General features: G+C 38.0%; 1 protein-coding gene across 1 annotated transcript in view; it reads right to left on the bottom strand.

Annotated features, from left to right (window-relative positions):
• LOC124612814 (39S ribosomal protein L38, mitochondrial) overlaps positions 1–19,889 on the bottom strand; it is a 46,552-nt gene that overhangs the window by 22,071 nt on the left and 4,592 nt on the right. The window contains exons 3-4 of the mRNA XM_047141234.1: positions 10,016–10,224; positions 4,653–4,771 (exon numbers count right to left, since the gene is read on the bottom strand). Of these exons, the coding sequence (XP_046997190.1) occupies positions 4,653–4,771; positions 10,016–10,224 (328 nt within the window). The remainder of the gene's footprint in view (positions 1–4,652; positions 4,772–10,015; positions 10,225–19,889) is intronic.

Below are 19,889 nucleotides of genomic sequence, written 5' to 3' on the forward strand. Positions count from 1 at the left end.
GCAAACACGGTTGGCAGTGGCGTGTTTGTCGCTGTTAGAAATAGTTTAACTTATGAAATTGAAACAGATACTTCCTGTGAGTTAGTATGGGCAGAGGTCATTGTTGGCAACCGGAATAAAATAACAATAGGATCCTTTTACTGACCCCCATTCAGATGATACAGTTGCTGAAAGGTTCAAAGAAAACTTCAGTTTGATTTCAAACACGTACCTGACTCATACTATAATAGTGGGTGGTGACTTTAATTTACTCTCGATATGTTGGCAAAAATATATGTTTAATTCTGGAGGTATGCACTAAATATCATCCGAAATTGTGCTAAACACATTCTCTGAAAATTATTTCGAGCAGTTAGTTCATGAGCCCATGCGAATAGTAAAAGCTTGTGAAAAAATGCTTGAACTCTTAGCAACAAATAATCCTGAGTTAATAACGAGCATCAAAACCGATACAAGGATTAGTGAACACAGGGTTGTCGTAGCAAGATTGAATATTATAATCCCCAAATCCTCCAAAAGTAAGCAAAAAATATTCAAAAAAGCAGATAAATATTCACTTAAAGCCTTCCTGACAGACAATCTCCACTCATTCCAAATTAATAATATAATTGTAGATCAGATGTGGCTTGAATTCAAAGAAATAGCACCAGCAACAATTGAGAGATTTATACCAAATAAATTAACAAACGATGGGGCTGATCCTCGTTGGTACACAAATCAGGTTAGAACACTGTTGCAGAAATGATACAAACATGCCAAATTTAAACAGACGCAAAATTGCCAAGATTGGCGGTCTTCTACAGAAGCTTGAAATTTAGCGCGGACTTCAAGGCGAGATGCTTATAACAGTTAACACAGTGAAGCTTTGTCTCAAAACCTGGCAAAAAATCCAATGAGATTCTGGCCGTATGTGAAGTACATTAGCGGTACGAAACAATCAATGCCATCTCTGCATGACAGCAATGGAGATGCTATTGAAGACAGTGCTGCCAAAGCAGAGATAGTACAAAACATTCTGAACAAATTGCGAGATGAAGTGTATAGAGGTACAAAGAAAGGAAATGTGCCAAGAGAGATTCAAACTTAGAAGAAAAATAATATGAAAGTAACCACGAAATTATTTATAGACCATCTGCACAAAGCTCTGCTGTTTCTATAATTATTCTCCTTCACAATAAATGGAACTGAAAGAGTTTTTTTAAGGTATCACTGAAATTATAGTCTACCATAAAGGTTGACAACCTCACATTTTAACCAATGGAACAAGTTGGCTTTAAAAATGGACATAGCACAATGGACCATTTGTAAGCCACAGATAAAACTGCTGAATGGAGCAATGAGTATGAATTCCTACTTTTTGTGTCGAATTCACAGGTTCTAAGAAAGCTTTTCACTTTGTCTCAACAAAATCTGCACTGACAGCCCAAGAGACACCATACACTGGTTCCACCTAAATGAGTACACTTACAATGGAAGTTAGGAAGTCATAGATGGCATCTAGATGGACTGCAAAACTAGTCAGATGAATGAAGATGAACTGGAGCAATCTATGTGCCCGAAAAAGGTTTACAATCAGTGGTTTTGACATGAGGCAGTGAGAGAGAAACATTTTTAATGAAGTTGGACGGGATATGTAGCCAGGTGAATGGCTGGTTGATGGACCAAGGAAGTTTTTTGCTGGGCTCCAGAAGATAAGAAAAGATGATGACCCAGTGGATGAAGTGTGGATGACATCAGAAAACATGCAGGAACAGCATATGCGTGTATAGCTGAAAACTGTAATGCATGGAAGAGTTGGCAGTAGGCTTTCAGTCAGCAGCGGATATCAAATGGCTGATTACTGTGAGCATAAACTGATGTACAATTCCAAATGCCTCCAATGTGGGTTAATTCTACTGACACATTTTACTATCTTTGAGGTCAAATAATTCAAAAATTGTGGAATACAGTCAATGATAAGGAAGCTCTAAATATTGACAACTGGAGATTGTTCACAGATTCATCAATTTCAGCTCTGACAGCTACACTTCAGCATAACAGCAACTTGTTTCCATCTTGCTGGAGGACATTGTAGTGGTTCCACTTTGGTTGTCTTTTACACATATTTACTTTGTTAATTTCACATATTGTCCGCCCCCAGTAGCTGAGTGGTCAGCGCAACAGAATTTCAATCCTAAGGGCCCGGGTTCGATTCCCAGCTGGGTCGGAGATTTTCTCCGCTCAGGGACTGGGTGTTGTGTTGACCTAATCATCATCATCATCTCATCCCCATCGATGTGCAATTCGCTGAAGTGGCGTCAAATCGAAAGACTTGCACCAGGCGAACGGTCTACCCGATGGGAGGCCCTCGTCACACGACATTATTATTATTATTTCACATATTGGCCAATGTTAGCTTTAGATGCCATTTTCAAGTGATGTATATGTCAACATATTATGTATAAGGTATTTTGTTTATGAAGCTAGTCTGTTAGCAAACACTATACTATGGAAAGTTTTATTACTATGGTTCATGTTTAGCATTAGGTAACTTTAAAGAAGCTGTGTATGACTGTTGTTGCTAACATGTTCTCACTTAATTCCAATGTTAAAAGTTTACAATTTATTTCTGAGATTCAAATCCCATTTACACCTCTCCTCTCTCCTTTTAGTAAAATGCTGTTTGTGTACAAAGTTATCTGTCCAACTGCTTCAACATTTTAGACAATCATGACCACTAATTTCTGCTCAAATGGCTCTGAGCACTATGGGACTTAACTTCTGAGGTCATCAGTCCCCTAGAACTTAGAACTACTTAAACCTAACTAACCTAAGGACATCACACGCATCCATGCCCGAGGCAGGATTTGAACCTGCGACCGTAACAGTCGCGCGGTTCCAGAGTAGCGCCTAGAACCGCTCGGCCACCCCGGCCGGCCTTATTTCTGTAAAAGCGCTAATGCTTCCTAAACCTGCATATAGGAAATGATGTGTTTCACACTGATTGCTAGACTTGAGAAAACAGGGTCAGTTGTGGACATTAAACCCTCAAAGCATCTTTGAGTTATTCATTCTGTGAAAAACATCACCACTGTGAGTGATAACACTGCTGTTAAGTCCAGGGAAATCTATTCACTGACTAATGAAAACTGGATAGTCCCAGAATTAGCATGCAACAAATTCTGAAAAAAGATCTGCAGATTTGGGTCCATAAAATCCAACCAACACAAGAAGTGAGACCAAACTATCATGAAAAGTGCCAAGCATTTGCCCAATGGGTGCTTGCCCAGCAAAAAATGGACAACAATTTCACCAAGAAAATAATATTCATTTATAAGACACACTATCTGTTGAATGTCTTCATGAGCAAGCAAAATTGCACAATTTGGGGCACAAAAAACCCTCAAACAATTATGGAGAAGTCATTACATCCACAACAAGTGACTATGTAGTATAACATTTCAGCTGAGGGTATAATGGCATAATATTCCTTTGAAGATGGTACTCGAAACACTTTAACAGTGGAGGGCGAATGCCAACGTGATATGTTAAAGAGTGTTTTCATAGTCTGAACTGAATTGTGTGCATGCCGAAGAGGTTTGGTGTCAGAAGATGGTGCAGTCAAGCAGACATTGACTGTTACGAGAGATTTTCCCTGACTCTGCGATTTCCTGTATTGGTGACGTGAAGTGGTTGCCCAGATTTTGTGATGCGACACCATGTGATTTCTTTTTGTAGGGGGATTTGAAATCTCATGCGTATGCCTACAAACCCCATCACTTCTGTGATTCAGTAGGTAAATTCGGAGCTAGTGGTGCAAGTATGTCAAAAAGTTATGGAAAACTTCATCAAAAAGACAAGACGGTGCCTGTAGAGTCATAATATTATATTTCATACACCATCACAGGTAGTATACACTGCAATACCATATAAATTCCTTAATTTAATCAATAAATTTGTATGTTATTTTGACTCAAATGTTGTGTTCTTTATAGGACATCCTTTATAAAGTAAGAAAATTGTCAAGATTTAACTATTAAGAGAGCCTATTGTGTGGAACATGTCATTCATGTTATACTTCTTACTTTCGCACTTGAACTTCTTACTCAAAAACAAGGGCAAAGAACAAGGGATATGTTTTCTCTGGAAACTCCTGAACATGAACAAATGGTCCAGAAAAAATGGAACAAACTGATGTTAGCTGAACACTGCTAGATTCATCACAGAATCACTAACAACCATACACAAATGGTAAGCAAAATGCTTCTGACTTCTGTATCCTTCCTACAAAGGAGAACTGCAAGGTAATACATTCATACACTTAAGGTTAGTTCTGAAAAGTGAAAATAGCTTTAAAAAAATGATATGTACACTAGCATCTGAATGACCATTCTCATATTCAACAACATGAAAAATGTGACTATTAACTTTCTTTTAGCAAGAATACAGAGAAAAATGCTATATTTGATGGCTAATGTAATTTATAACTGTGCAACACAAAACAACCCATCAGTAACATGCTATTTAGGTGTTCTCATAAATTTTGTCTGCATTATTCATCATCATTTTTCTTATGTTCAAACATATTGCATTACCAAGTTTTCACTACAATTGTAAGTACACAAGTCTGTTACTACAAACATCAATTTCAGTTTAAGTCACTTAATACTTACACAAACCAATGGACATATTCTGCATCCTTTAAAGTGAAGTGACCATCCGGATTTGTAAGAATCAGCGTCCAGAGGGTGTCTGCATCTGCTTCATATGACACTGCCGGTGCTGTGACTGCCTACATATACAAATTAGAAAATTAGTTTAATATGAAACAAAGGAATTCTAAAATTACAAAAACATCACACACATACTAATAAGAAAAATTTCAAACCATCCACGTTGCCTATATGTTTTTCTTTTTTTCTTTCTCTTCCAACAAGCATGCCAATAGTGTCACTAATCAGGTATCCAGGTACATCTCAAGATGTGCCCTCACAGCACTACTTCTGCCAGTGTTTGTTGCTCTACTTTCTAAACTTTACAGTTGGCAAGAGCATTACCTGTGAAAGACATTCCAGTCCAAGTCTGGTACACAATTTTAATACACCAGGACTTTTTACAACAGCAAACATTCCATTGCAGAATGAAAGTTTAATTCTGGAAACAAACCAGTTTCTCAGCTGATAAAAACTCAGTTCTTAAATGGAAGCTGTAAGCCTTATAGCATAATACATCATTGAATTAGAAAAGAATCAGTGACATTAATATAAAGTTACTTGTTTGTTGATCTGAAAAAAACATTGCATCACCCACAATTCAGCCCCACTGTGAATGCTGTTCTTGGGCACGGTATAAGTATGTTGCTGATAATTAAGCAGCTGGAAATTTCTCTGAAGCTGTCACATGATTTGAAGCTGCTACAAATGAATCTGCAAATCACGAGAGACATACCAGAGATGCCAATGTCACCTCAGGTACTATCCTTTCCTGGATACCGTCTCCTTTCCAGTAAATACATGACCTATTACAAAACATCAAACTGAGTGTGAGTGGGGTGTCAGTGGTAGCTCTAGAGGCCTTGTAAAGGGAAGGTAAGAGTTTGTTAATTGTATGCAGTCTGAACATTCAACGAATAATAGAGGCATGACAGCAAAGGATAAGACTGATCATATATGCCTAGTGACCACATTTGACATACAGAAGAGGCTGCTCCAGCAGTCATTTAGGGAAATGGGTGCAATTAGCTGTAATATGTGACACAATGGAACGAATTATGCCTGTCACCAGGGCTCCAACTGAATACAGATCAAGCATAAAAACAGAAAGAAAGTGAACTGAACTGTGAAATATAAAGCAAAATAGAAACAGTGAACGATATGAGCTAAGAAATGCAATACTGAGCGAAAGTAAACTGACTCGTCATCATGGTTAAGTGGTCACGGCGATGGGATATCAAGTGGGTGATCTATGTTCAAAACTCTGTCATGCCAAGTATTTTTTATTTTCTTATTTTCACAACATTATGAACCGTCTGTCCGGTCACTGATATGTTTGTTCTCTTTCTATAGCCTTGGCATTTGTCATACCAATACAATATGAGTCATGTGGTAAGAATACGTTACCATCGCAAGTAAATGTGATGAACAGTGAGAGCAGGTGAGATACCACTTAAGACATCTCCAAGAAATGAAAACAATACATAAACGGATGTGAACTATGTTACAACAAAAAAATTCAAGAGATAAAACTTCCAAAAAGGAAAGCTACTTAAAAAATGTTAAAAACACATTCTGACACAGCACAGAGAAACTGTGTGAATTTGAAACTGTTGCATTCATTTGTTGCAGTTTATGTGACAAACTATTATGTTTATATATAAAAACAAAGATGAGGTGACTTACCGAACGAAAGCGCTGGCACGTAGATAGACACACAAACAAACGCAAACATACACACAAAATTCAAGCTTTCGCAACAAACTGTTGCCTCATCAGGAAAGAGGGAAGGAGAGGGGAAGACGAAAGGAAGTGGGTTTTAAGGGAGAGGGTAAGGAGTCATTCCAATCCCGGGAGCGGAAAGACTTACCTTAGGGGGAAAAAAGGACAGGTATACACTCGCACACACGCACATATCCATCCACACATACAGACACAAGCAGACATGTTTATATGTGATGGGGAGACTCCCTTGTGAATTTCAACAAAGCTCACAATCTGCAGCACTGTGCCCAGAAATGGTAGTGGCTCCCTGGTACGGGGTCAAATGGAGGTGTGAATCAGACATTTTGAAAGTTCTGTGACAAACTAGGCTGTGACTTCCTAGGCTTGTACCATAGGCTTGAGTACTGAAGGGTCCCCATAAATAGCTCGGGGGTGCACTGTACAACAGAGGCTGCTACTCATGCAGCTCAATGTGTACGGGTTACACACAGCGCTTTTTTTAAATGAAAGTAGTGTGCAATGTAATTGAGACAAGATAATTAAACTTTAACTGTACATACTTATTACTATATTATTATATTTAGTATCTCACTGAATATTAATAATTAATGTCTCCTCATTTTGCTAATGAGTTTCTGAACATTTAGTGGCATAGATTCAACTGGTTAAAGCAAATGTTTTGTAGTTCATTGACATGAAACCACACTTTCATCACATTTACTAACATCCATTTGATGAACAGTCCATTTTACCAAGATGTCTTTTCACAATACTCCACATATTCTCGGTGGGATTTAGGTCTGGTGAATTACCAGGCCACTGAAGCACATTAATGTTGTTACCTTTCACGCAAGTCTTGACTGCTTCATAAGTCTGACATATGCTAGATCATATTGAAATGTTCCTCCACCATCTGCAAAGGTCTGCAAGAGTGTCACATTCCTGCAGCCAAGAATTTCCATGAATACGGTTCAATTCCTCATGCCCCAGCCCCACCTGCAGTGAAGAAAGCCCAGAACATTTTTAGGGAGAATACTTTGTGGTCTGTTCAAGATGTTCCACTCTGATGGTCCTTACTTGTGCCATGAGGATGAAGCCTACTGTTCCTGAGCATAGTTTTGTCAGTTCTAGAAGTGGTTTTTCATTTCTGTCCCTGTCTGCCTTCTCTCTTTTGAGACAATGAGGCATTATCACTAAATGCCCTAATAAGTCTTGAAATACTAGATTTTTCCACATCAATAACAGAGGCAATCTCTCTTACAGTGTTCACGAAGAGCAACTATTTTTACCAGCTTTTTACATGAAATGTTCATTTTAACACAAACACCAAGTTTTCTCTCAAAAACATAGAAACAACACACACTGTTGCTACATGTAGAAGCACTCAACTGAACTGGAGGGATCTACAATAATTGTTCACAGTCAAGGCAACAATAGCCCACCAAGAGTCCAACAACTGGCCAGATAAAATTCATTATAGCTAACCAACTTCATTCAGTTCCTTGTAATAAAAATGAGCTTGTCCCAATTAATTTCCTCACTAGGATACTCTCCACTCAGTCCATAAAAGTTAATCGTATTAGCATAGGACCCAAAAATCAGATGCTTGAAGGTAGCCAGCAACTGTTCTGTAAAAGCCTACCTACAAAGTTCCAACTACCAATATTAAGTGAGGCACCTACAGATATCCTAAAATTCTAATGTATTCTTCCCATAGTGACTCTGAAGAAAAAATGAGTTTAATCACAGTGAGCAGAGATGCATTTAAGCAATCATTCTTCCTGCCCTCCATAGGTCAATGGTACAGGAATTAACCCAACAGAGAGATACAATGTTAAGTGCAATTTGTCTTCTTTGCCAACTGTTTTGGCTCATCAACTGTCAATTCACTGGCACGAAACAATTTTTGTTGAGGCTTTTCTTACAGTGTCCATCTTTGCAATCTGAGTAATCAAGTTGAACCTTGTAACAACACTCCACCAACACACCAAATGATGGCTGATGAAGTATGCCAACAGTTTGTGACAATGGACAAGTGGCACAATTTATAGTTTGGAAACTACAGCCACCAAACTCAAACTATACCTTTGCTTACAGGGCTGCACTAGATTCTCACCTTTAAGTGCCACCCTGGAAGCAAATGTAGCTTAGGAATGCTATGAACTTTGTGAGCATTACTACCAATTTATCAGATACCACTTCCTCATAAGTAACTACACATGGTGATCTTACTAAAAAGAGACAAACTATGGGAAATGATTCCTGAGAGGATAAGGAGCAAAAAAAGTTGTATGGGCATATGGCTGGAAATGCATGGTGTCTGTGTTAGAGGGCATTTATTAATTCATCATGCTTGTGCAGCACAATGCAGTGTATGACATGCTGTGATGAGACCACCATTAGACTAGGTGTTCGAAGTTGTCCCTAAAGGTCTCTAAGCATGCACAAACACAACACAGCAGTGACTGACACACATGTTCAGATGAGTCACCCTGCAACTGAATGGCATCACAGACAACATGAATGTGTCATTTCAGCGCCTGCATGTCCAGGATGGACTGTGATTACATAACTTCTTTCAGGTGCCCCAACAAGTAGAGATCCAAAGGACTGAGATCTGGCAACCAGGTGTTACTGGACCACCTCATTTAATTCATTGGCTGGGGTACAGATTGTTGAGATGCCTCTGCATGGGACTGTGGAACTGGGCCAGAGCACCCTCACATAGTGGTAACATTACCCTTCATACCACAAAAGACACATCTTCCAGCAGTAGAGGCAGGGTTCCTCACAGGAAGTGCAGACATGCTTTGTCAGTGGGGCATTGTGGAGGAAGGCTGACTCATTCTACAAGGCGGTCATCAATAATCCCCGCCAAAACACTGAGGTTGAATCAGTGCTAATGATTCGCTGCCATTATACCATGGGGATTCATCGTAGACCGCAGGTGGGTTTAGTGAAGGACGATAATACTGCCCCTCAGAAGGATAGCTTCATATGCAAATAGGACAGAAATCCCTGCACCACCGTGATCTGTGCAACAAACCAGTGACAAAACCATCACCATGGAGGCAAGTTCATACCTAGTAATCCCGGACACATTGTGACACAAACAGTGGCAGTTGTAATAGAGAATGTTCCACACTGGCAGAATGTTCCACGCTGGCAGAGCATCTGCATGGTGCTGGTACCGGGGTCATACTCTACAGTGTTCAACACTCTTTTTTCCGAGTCCTATGTAAGTACTGGGTGCACCTGCCCTTCCTGGCTACCCATTTCCATAACTGAGCCTGTCCCACACAAGTGACATACTGTTACCAACAGTTTATGGTGCACCTGCTGTCGACTGGTATAATAGTGCTACCACCTGTCTATTGCCATTTGCCTCTATTTATCTAATGACATTTGTCTCTTCCTAGTTTATATTCTAGGTCATCATCTCTCAGCACTGCCTTACTTGATACATATCCACACCACAACGAGTTGACAACAAAAGTAAAGCAGATGCCCCCTTGTTTGTTTTGTTTTCTGGTTTTTAATAGAATTAAAAAAAAAAAAAAACCAGAAATCTAATCACACTATCTTTTCAATATTTTTACCTCAGAAGGTTTGATGACATTGCCTCGGTGCACAGCGGCAAATGAGTCTTCACTCTGCTTATAATGCACATCAAGCATAACAGAGGGGAAGAAATATGCATCTCCAAAAAGATCATCGTAGATGCCATAATGGTCAGCAATTGCTTTTATCTGTGATGCGGCTGATTCTCTTTTCCAAACTTCTTTCACTTCATTGAGGGGTATTTCCACTGAAATAACAAATACTTCATTTAGAGATAGTTGTGAAAGTCAGTAGACAATATCAGACCACAAAATAAGTTAATGGCAATAAAAGCATTATAATTCACGAGTGGAGGAATTAGTCTCTCTTTGTCCTCCAACCTTAATACAAGCTCATCAGCAAAGGTGTTAATGGTTGCATACTTAACCACGCTACCTTTCAATCTTTTGTTCTATCAGTTAATAAGCCACAGTTGCAAAATACTAATACAAATTACCTAAAAAAGAATGGAACAACTGGTAGAAGCCAACACTGGAAAAAATTAATTTGGGTTTCAGAGAAACACAGGAACACACAAAGCTATACCAACCCTATGACTTACCTTGGAAGACAGAGTCTAGGAAGGCAAACTCGCATTTGTAGCATACATAGATTTAGAAAGAGCATTTGATAAAGATGACTGGAATACTGGTACATGCTCCAGGGTTCTGAAGTTATGAAATATAGGAATCAAAAGATTATACAACTTGTACAGAAACGGGACTGCTGATACAAGAGTCAAATGACATGAAAGGAAGGCAGTAATTTAGAACCTAGTGACAAAGGGGTGCAGCCTAACCCCTCATGTTATTCAATCTGTGCATTAAGCAAGCTGTAATGGAAACTAAGGAGAAATCTGGAAAGGGAATTAAAGTACTGGGAGAAGAAATGAGAACTTTAATGCTTGTCAATGACAATGTAATCCTGGCAAGGACAGCTACAGACTTGTAAAGAAGTTGAATGGTATGGATATGACCTTGCAACGAGATTATAAAATAAATACCAGTTAGCTAATTATATGATGTGACTAGGTGCAGTAGACAAAGTGCTTCCTTGACAGATCACCTCCAACTCTGTCTGTCAATGCACTTTGCTGCCATGCATCCAGCTACTTTTGGCCATCAACTTTCTGGAACACAAATAATGTGCCCCAGTCAATGATAGTTACGTATTTTCATTACAGTCATTGTATGTGGAGTAGAGTTCAACATTTTGATGGATTCTCTATTCTCCATTAAAAAAATGGTCCACAGATTTATGAAGAACTTTTCCTTCAAACACCAACAAACTGTTCAGGTTTTGTCCCGTAGTGTGCATCAGTAGGACAGCAACTGTCAGGTTTCAATACCACCTGCAACTGACTTGGCTGAAAGGTTCCTATCTTAAATATCAACAAAACTGAAACAAAGGTGATGGAGTGTTGCTGAATTAAATCAGCTGGTGCTAAGGTACTAAATAAGATGATCAGATGCTACAAGTAATTGATGAGTTTTGCTCTTTGGGCAGCAATAGAGCTGAAAATGGCAAAAGTAATGAAGATGTAAAATGCAGACTAGCAATAGCAAGAAAATAATTTCCCCAAAAGGATACATATGTAGGCATGACCAAAATGTAACAGGATTTTTTTTTAATTTCACGGGCTTTATACATTCATTTTTCTTTTTTAAATCTTGTACACATGTTCCTGATGTATGCTTGAATTTTCAGCTGTTTCGAACAGTTAATTTGTTGACAGTCAAAATGATTATACATGTGTTCGCGCACTCGTTGAATTTTTACTTTCAAAAAAGATGGATCAAAGAATTTGTATTAAATTTTACATGCAAAATGGAAAAAAGTATAGCACTGCATTCTAAATGCTGACTGTGATTTTTTGCGAATCTGTTATAGGAAAGACAACAGTTTATGAGAGGCCTATATGTTTCAGAGATGGCCGAGAAGATGTTGAAGACAACAACCAGCCTGGATGTCCTAGCACATCAATTATTGATGACAATCTGGAATAAGTAAAAAAAGTGGTTCTGGAAAATCACCCAACCACCATCAGAGAGGTTGCTAATGATGTCAGCATATTCTTTGGTTCATGCCAAGTAATTTTTTCAGATCTTTTGGGCATGAAATGTGTAGCAGCAAAGTTTGTTCTGAAATTGTTGATTTTTTACTAAAAGCAATACCATGTAGACATTGCTCAGGTACTTCTGAATGACATCAACAACAAACCAGACCTTTTAAAGAAGGTTATTACAGGTGACGAAATAGGGGTTTATGGGTATGACGTCAACACTGAGGCCCAATTGTCCCAATGGAAACTACGTGAAGAGCCATGACCAAAAATAATTCGACATGTCTGATCACATGTGACGGTTCTTCTCACTGTTTTCCTGTCTTATGGTCGTAAGAAGGAAGACTACCTGGAAGTTATGCAATGTCTGCATGAAGCAATCCAAAGAAAACTACCACAATTGTGGCAAAACTACTCATTCAAATTACATCATGATAATGCTCCAACTCACACCTCAATGCTTGTTCTTGATATTTTGGGGAAAAAAAGCAAATACAGTTTTGTTGCCTCAGCCACTGTATTCTCCAGACATGGCCCTCTGCAACTTCTTTCTCTACCTGAGGCTGAAGAGAACCATGAAAGGACGTCATTTTGCTACCACTGATGAGATAAAAATAGAATTGCTGAAGGAGCTGAGCACTATAATGAAAAGTGAGTTCCAAAAATGTTTCAAAGATCAAAAAAGCAGTGGGTCAAGTGCATTATATCTGAGAGGGATTACTTTGACAGGGGCAAACTTGATGTTAATGAATAAGTAAAGATTCTTTAAGAAAAACAAAAACTCCTGTTACTTTTTGGTCACACCTCATACATTTAATTGCAAGTAAGTCTTTTATGACGGTATTTGGAATGCAGCCCTGCACCCTACAGAAGCAAAACATGGACAATAAACAGTTCACACAAGAAGAGAATGGAAGCTTTTGAAATGTGCTATAGAAGAATGCTGAAGATTAGATAGGCACATTGAGTTACAAATAAGGAGGTACTGAAGTGAATTAGTGAGAAAAATAATTTGTGGCCCAACCTAACTAAAATAATGGACAGATTAATAGAACACACCCTGAGACTTCAATGAATAGTTAACTTGGTAATGGCAGAGGGGGGCAGTTTGACAATGAAGACATTTGCACAGGATAGACTAAAGGTGTGTTCACATAATGCCTCTTTTTTTATTTTATTTTTTTTTGTACACATACACATCTGAGCATATGTAATTAGTTGGAAGTGGAGGGCATCTGTCGTAGGATACTGTTTCCAGTGTTTGGTGGGAATCTCTTGAGCTGTTTAGCAGATGGCAGGCAGATGCATGTTTCATTGTGTATTGTGTCATGGTTATGCTTTCAGATGATTTATATGAAATGTTGTCTCTTGACTCCAAAGAAAGTGTGCTCTTATTTATGAGAACAAACAAAGAAAAGTCACATTGAACTCTGCTTCTGAAGATAACTTGAACAAAAATTTAAGGTGCAGATGCCCTGTAGTCCAAGTAAGGACTTGATGTGGCAAAAATTAAAAATAAGATAAAAAGTCATTAACCATATTACCGTAAAAATATGATAAAACTTTGAGTAGGAAAATAGAAAAGAAGCAGCTGACAAATTTATTAAAAGTGAATGTGGAAACTGGCATTCCTGCTTTGGTGACTTAATAGTCAACTGACAATAGACAATAGACAACTGGAGTTCCTTTCCAAACTACTAGAAACTGACACAAAGGACACTGGGAATGCAAACACGACCTCTATTATAGCAGATTCTGGGGCCAATGACATTTCCAAATATATCAAGCCCGAGAACATTAATCTATAGTATTTTTTGAGTGAAATTATGTAAACCATTTTTATAAAATAAAATACAAACAACATAATGTAAGCCAACTACACTTTCCATAATCACTAAGACCATCTCTTAAGTATTTCATACCTACAGGAATATTTGCTGAAATGTTTTGTTTTGAAAGCAAAACAAATAACTCAAACTTCTACAAAAGCCATTAGTTGCCAGACAATTAATATTTCTAGTCATTTCTGCAGAAATTGCATTATGCACAACAGTACCTTGCCTAATGACATTTTTCTAGGAACTTCATTTCTCAAACAGAAAATCAAAATACTGCTGTAACACACTTCCAAAATTTGGAAAAAAATAGCCGTGGCTTTGCATTTATCACAGTTTAGTACACCCGTTTTATTTTGAGACGGTTTTACTCATAGTCACCTTCATGTTTTTTGTGTTTTACATACAGCCTTTTATCACAATAAACGCAGCAAAGAAGTGGACAGAAATCAGACTGCTTGAACAATGACACACTGTGTGGATACCAAAGTGTGCACATGTACTGTATATTATTTCCACAAATTTTTGCATATGTGTTTTTGTGCCCACATGTCTGTGCTTTGCATGAGGAAAAATTCATCATGTGTGCATACTGAACTTTAACATGGAGAGCTGTATCACCAATTTTCATACTGAATAGGAGAATGAACATCTTTCTTGTCAATGATCTAAGATATCTGACATAAAACCCAACCATTGCACATCTTAAACCATTGACATCTCAGATTACAGTCTGTAGATACATACATATTAAATACTGACAAGTATTGTGCTAAAAAGAATGTTTTTGAACAAATCTTGTTTCAGGCTTGACAGAAAATACTACCCTAATAAGCCTACGGAAACACTGGTGTCAACATTTAGTACAACATATTTCTTTACATCCTTTCCACAACAACAACAACAACATCGAAGAACATATGTGGAATGTACAAATATACTGACATACTATAGCAAAGGCTGCTTTCATGATTATGTAACAGTATTTTCAGCAATTTCTTAATTATTTTCCTGCCTTGTTTCCCATTTGGATCACAAAAATAACTAACCATCATGTAACTTCCAGATGCAGATTATTTATTCGCAATATATGGAATCAATGATGGGAAATGTTAACCAATGTATACTCTCAGATTAAGGTAGGTTAGCAAATTTAAAAAGGAAAATGGACCAGTTGAAGTTAGAAATAGTGAAGTTTGATGGCAGAAGGAACAGCACTTCTGATCAGGTGAATACTGCATTATAAATATAAAATTAAATAGGGGTAATGCAGGAATAGGTTTAATAATGAACAATAAAATAGGAATGCGGGTAAGCTACTATGAACAAAATAATGAACACATTATTGTGGCCAAAACAGACACGAAGCTGCACTCACCACAATAGTACAAGTTTATATGCCAACAACCTCCACAGATGATGGAGAGATTGAAGAAATGTATGATGAGATACAAGAAATTATTCAGATAGTTAAGCAAGACAAAAAGTTAATAGTGTTGGGGCACCAGAAATGGACAGTAGGAAAAGGAAGGGAAGGAAAAATACTAGGTGAAAATGGACTGGAGGGGCAAGGAATGAAAAAGGAAGCCACCTGGTAAGAGTTTTGCACAGAGCATAATTAAATAATCAATAACACATGGTTTAAGAATTATAAAAGAATGTTGTATATGTGGAAGTGACCTGGAGACACTGAAAGGTTTCAGACTGATAATATAATAGTAAAATAGAGATTTAGGAAACACATATTAAATTGTAAATTATTTCCAGAGGCAGGTGTGGACTCGGACCACAGTTTATTGGTTATGAACTATAGTTAAAATTGAAGAGATTGAAAAAAGATAGAAAGTTAAGAAGATGGGACATGGATAAGTTGAAAGAACCAGAATTTGCTGCAAGCTTCAGAGGGAGCATTAGGCAAAGGTTGGCTAGAACTGGGGAAAGGAATACAATTATCAGACGAATGGGTAGCTTTAAGAGATGAAACAGTGAATGCAGCAAAGGATCAGATAGGTAAAAAGACAAGACCTAGTACAAATCTTCGGCTAACACAAGAGATATTGAATTTAACTGATGAAAGGATAAAATATAAAATGCAAAAATGAAGCAAATGAAAGGGAACACAAAAGCTTAAAAAATGAGACTGAGAAGAAGTGTAAAACGGCTAACCAGGAATGACTATAGGTCAAATATATGGATTTCAAAGCAAATTTCATTAGGGGAAAGATAGACACTGCCCACAGGAAAGTTAAAGAGGCGTTTGGTGAAAAGAGAAGTGGCTGTATGAATATCAAGAGCTCAGATGGGAAACCAGTACTAAGCAAAGAAGGGAAAGCTGAACGGTGGAAAGAGTATATAGAGGGCCTACATAAGGAAGGTGAACTTGACAGCAATATTACAGGCATGGAACTGGACATAGATGGAAGATGAGATAGGAGATACAAAACTGATAGAAGAATTTGACACAGCTCTGAGAGACCTAAGTTGAAACAAGGCCCCTGGAATAGACGACACTCCGTCAGAACCACTGATAGGCCTGGGAGAGCCAACCATGACAAAATTTTTCCATCTGGTGTGCAAGGTGCATGAGACAGCCAAAATACCCTCAGACTTCAAGAAAAATATAATAATTCCAATTACATGGAAAGCAGGTACTGACAGTTGTGAAAATTACCAAACTATCAGTTCAATAAGTCATGGGTGCAAATTACTAACATAAATTCTTTACAGAAGAAGAATGGAAAAACTGATCGAAGCCGACCTCGAGAAAGATCAGTTTGCATTGCAGAGAAATGTAGGAACACACAAGGCAATCCTCACCTTACGACTTACCTTAGAAGACAGGTTAAGGAAAGGCAAACTTACTTTATAGCATTTGTAGACTTAGAGACAGCTTTTAACAACATTGACTGGAATACTGTTTTTCACATTGTGGAAGTAGCAAGGTTAAAATACAGGGAGCGAAAGGCTACTTACAAATTCTACGGAAACCAGATGGCAGTAATAAGAGATGAGAAGCATGAAAGGAAAGCAGTGGTTGAGAAGGGAGTGAGACAGGGTTGTAGCCTATCCCCAATGTTATTCAATCTGTACTCTGAACAAGTACTAAAGGAAATGAAAGAAAAATTTGAAGTGGGAGTTAAAGTCCAGGGAGAGGGAATATAAACTTGAAGGTTAGCTGATGACATTGTAATTTGTCAGAGACAGCAAAGGACTTGGAAGAGCAGTTGAACAGAATGGACAGTGTCTAGAAAGGTGGGTATAAAGTGAACATCAACAAAAGCAAAACAAGAATAATGGAATGTAGCCAAATTAAATCAGGCGATGCTAAGGGCATTAGATTAGAAAATGAGACACTTAAAGTAGCAGATGAGCTTTGCTATTTGCGCAGCAAAATAACTGATGATGGTCGAAGTAGAGAGAATATAAAATGTAGAATGGCAATGGCAAGAAAAGCATTTCTGAAGAAATCTGAATAGAACTGGGAAGACAAGAAATTGTGCCACAACTTGACCAAAAGAAGGAATGGTTGATAGGACACATTCTGAGACATCAAGGGATCACCAACTTAGTACTGGCGGGAAGTGTAGGAGGTAAAAACCGTAGAGGAAGGCCAAGAGATAAATACATTAAGCAGATTCAAAAGGATATAGGATGCAGTAGTTATTAAGAGATGACGAAGCTCTCACAGGAGAGAGTAGCATGGGGAGCTGCATGAACCAGTCTTCAGATTGAAGACCACCACCACCACCACCACCACCACCACCACCACCAGCACTACTACTACTACTACTACTACTACTACTACCCCCATCACCACCACCACCACCCTCATATTGATACCTGATGAAGCAAAGTTTTTATTTTGAATGTTTTGAAAATACTTCATACCTAGAATAAATTTACGAATTTTTTAATCAGATGATTAACATTAAGCATGACAGAGTAATGAAATAGTGGAAAATTTGTAATAGAAGAACAATATGAGTTATGACAGACTGCTGCTATCCACACAGAGGTGGTGTTGAACATCAGACATGCACATTGAAAAGTAGACTATTATTATAATAATTCAAACAATGATTAAACAGATCAAATTAAACAATGAAAATGTGAAATTTTATTAGTGACCTATATTCTTACAGTAATCAGTTATTGAGCAGTTTTTCTCTTAGGATGCCAGGCTCCACAGTTGAGTGGTTAGCATGGCTGACTGTCCTGCAGCGGGCCCGGGTTTGATTCCCAGCTGGGCTGATGATTTTAGCCACTTGTGGACTGTATGTTGTGTTGTCCTTATCATAATCGACATGCAAATTGCCGAAGTGGTGACAAATAAAAGCACGTGCACTAGGTGGCCAATGAATGCCCATATGATCATTTCATTTCTTTAAGGATACTATGGACTAACATTGAAGGGAAGACTGTTGGTTGAATTTGTTGTCGCAAAGCCCCTGTTTCTTTAAGAGTTACAAATATATTGTTAAGATATTTTCAGTATATAACATTAATTGGCACCAATCATTAAGCAGTTTCGCTTATCACTTCATAGTTTTGCCACTACTAAGCCAAGTCTCTTATTCTTGTGATTAGGAAAACAAGATACATTTTGTGTAGGTATGCAGGTTTTGTAAGTAGATTTCACTGTAACATCGCTTCAAAATGACAGTTTTACTCAGCTGATAAACCAAAATAATTTCATCACCATGAAATGACATCTACACCATTCCATGGAGAATTCTTTAAAGGGTTATGAATGATGGCTAGTGAATGTGAAAGTGATGTGTAGAACTGGAAAATCTAAAGACAGAGATTACATTTTAATCCTTGTATGGATTAATGAAGTGAAGTGGAAGTACAAAAACTATTTCAAGGCAGAAAACTGAAGAGTAATAATCCCCTTATCAATTACCAGGTAACATGTAGTGCTTTATATATGCTAAAAATAGGGACATAAAATGAGATACGACAGTACAGTGGCAATACAGATATGCCAAAATTAAAGTCACTGCCTTAACAGTTTAAGATTTATACATTCATGTTCTACCTAATGAGGAAAAAATGGAGGAGAGAAATACAACAAAGAAGGCTTAAAGTTACGAACAGAGCTAGCACCAGCTCACCAGCGACACTTTCCTTTTATTGCACATAAAATGGCAGCACAGCATTTTCACTAGCCCATCTGATGATAGTTTTAGGAAAGAAAACTGGAGATGTATCTAGCATCAAGATCGAAAGCTTTTAGTATAGTTCAGAACATATTTGCAGATTTCTGAGCCCCTTCTTTTCTTTTTGTTTTTTGGCACACACAGCCCAGCCTGAAGTTGAGGTTACGTTGGAATACGAGACCCTGACTTATATTTCTGCAACAAAAAAAGATTTTTCTTTACAGTACTGCAGCAGCTGCTGTCATTTCAAAAAATCCATTTTTTCTGCCTCCAAATACTTTCACAGTCAGAGTTTGTGGCACATGGGAGGCTAGTGTACAGTATTGTCACTACGCAAAACAGTTCCACAGCAGCTCCCACATGTTAATGACCCCCTATCTCCATCTGAGTACACTACACAATCTAGGTTGTTCACTGTGAAACAGATCATGTTCCAGCTATTCCCTCATTACACACAAGCCAAGAACTGAGTTTAAGGATTCCAAGACCTTTTCTGGGAACTCCAACTGAAACAGTGGAGGAATAGAGGAAGGCATAGAAACAAATGGAGCACTCTCAGCTGAAGCAACAGATTTAGTAACACTAATACATGCTATTTTAAATTATCTTGCATTACATTAATGATTCGGAATACTGAAGAAACTGCAGGACAGTTGCTTACTCCATCGTCTTCTTATTGTGTACATGTCCAGTTTCGGAACACGTAAGCTACGTCATCTGATGTAAAAAATAAAATTACTTAATCATCTGAGGTCATCCTCACCCCAAAGTTGTTGTGGAACCAAATATTCCGTGTCAATGGTTCCATGGCAAC

The sequence above is a fragment of the Schistocerca americana genome, chromosome 4, assembly GCF_021461395.2.
Source record: "Schistocerca americana isolate TAMUIC-IGC-003095 chromosome 4, iqSchAmer2.1, whole genome shotgun sequence".
NCBI lineage: Eukaryota > Metazoa > Arthropoda > Insecta > Orthoptera > Acrididae > Schistocerca > Schistocerca americana.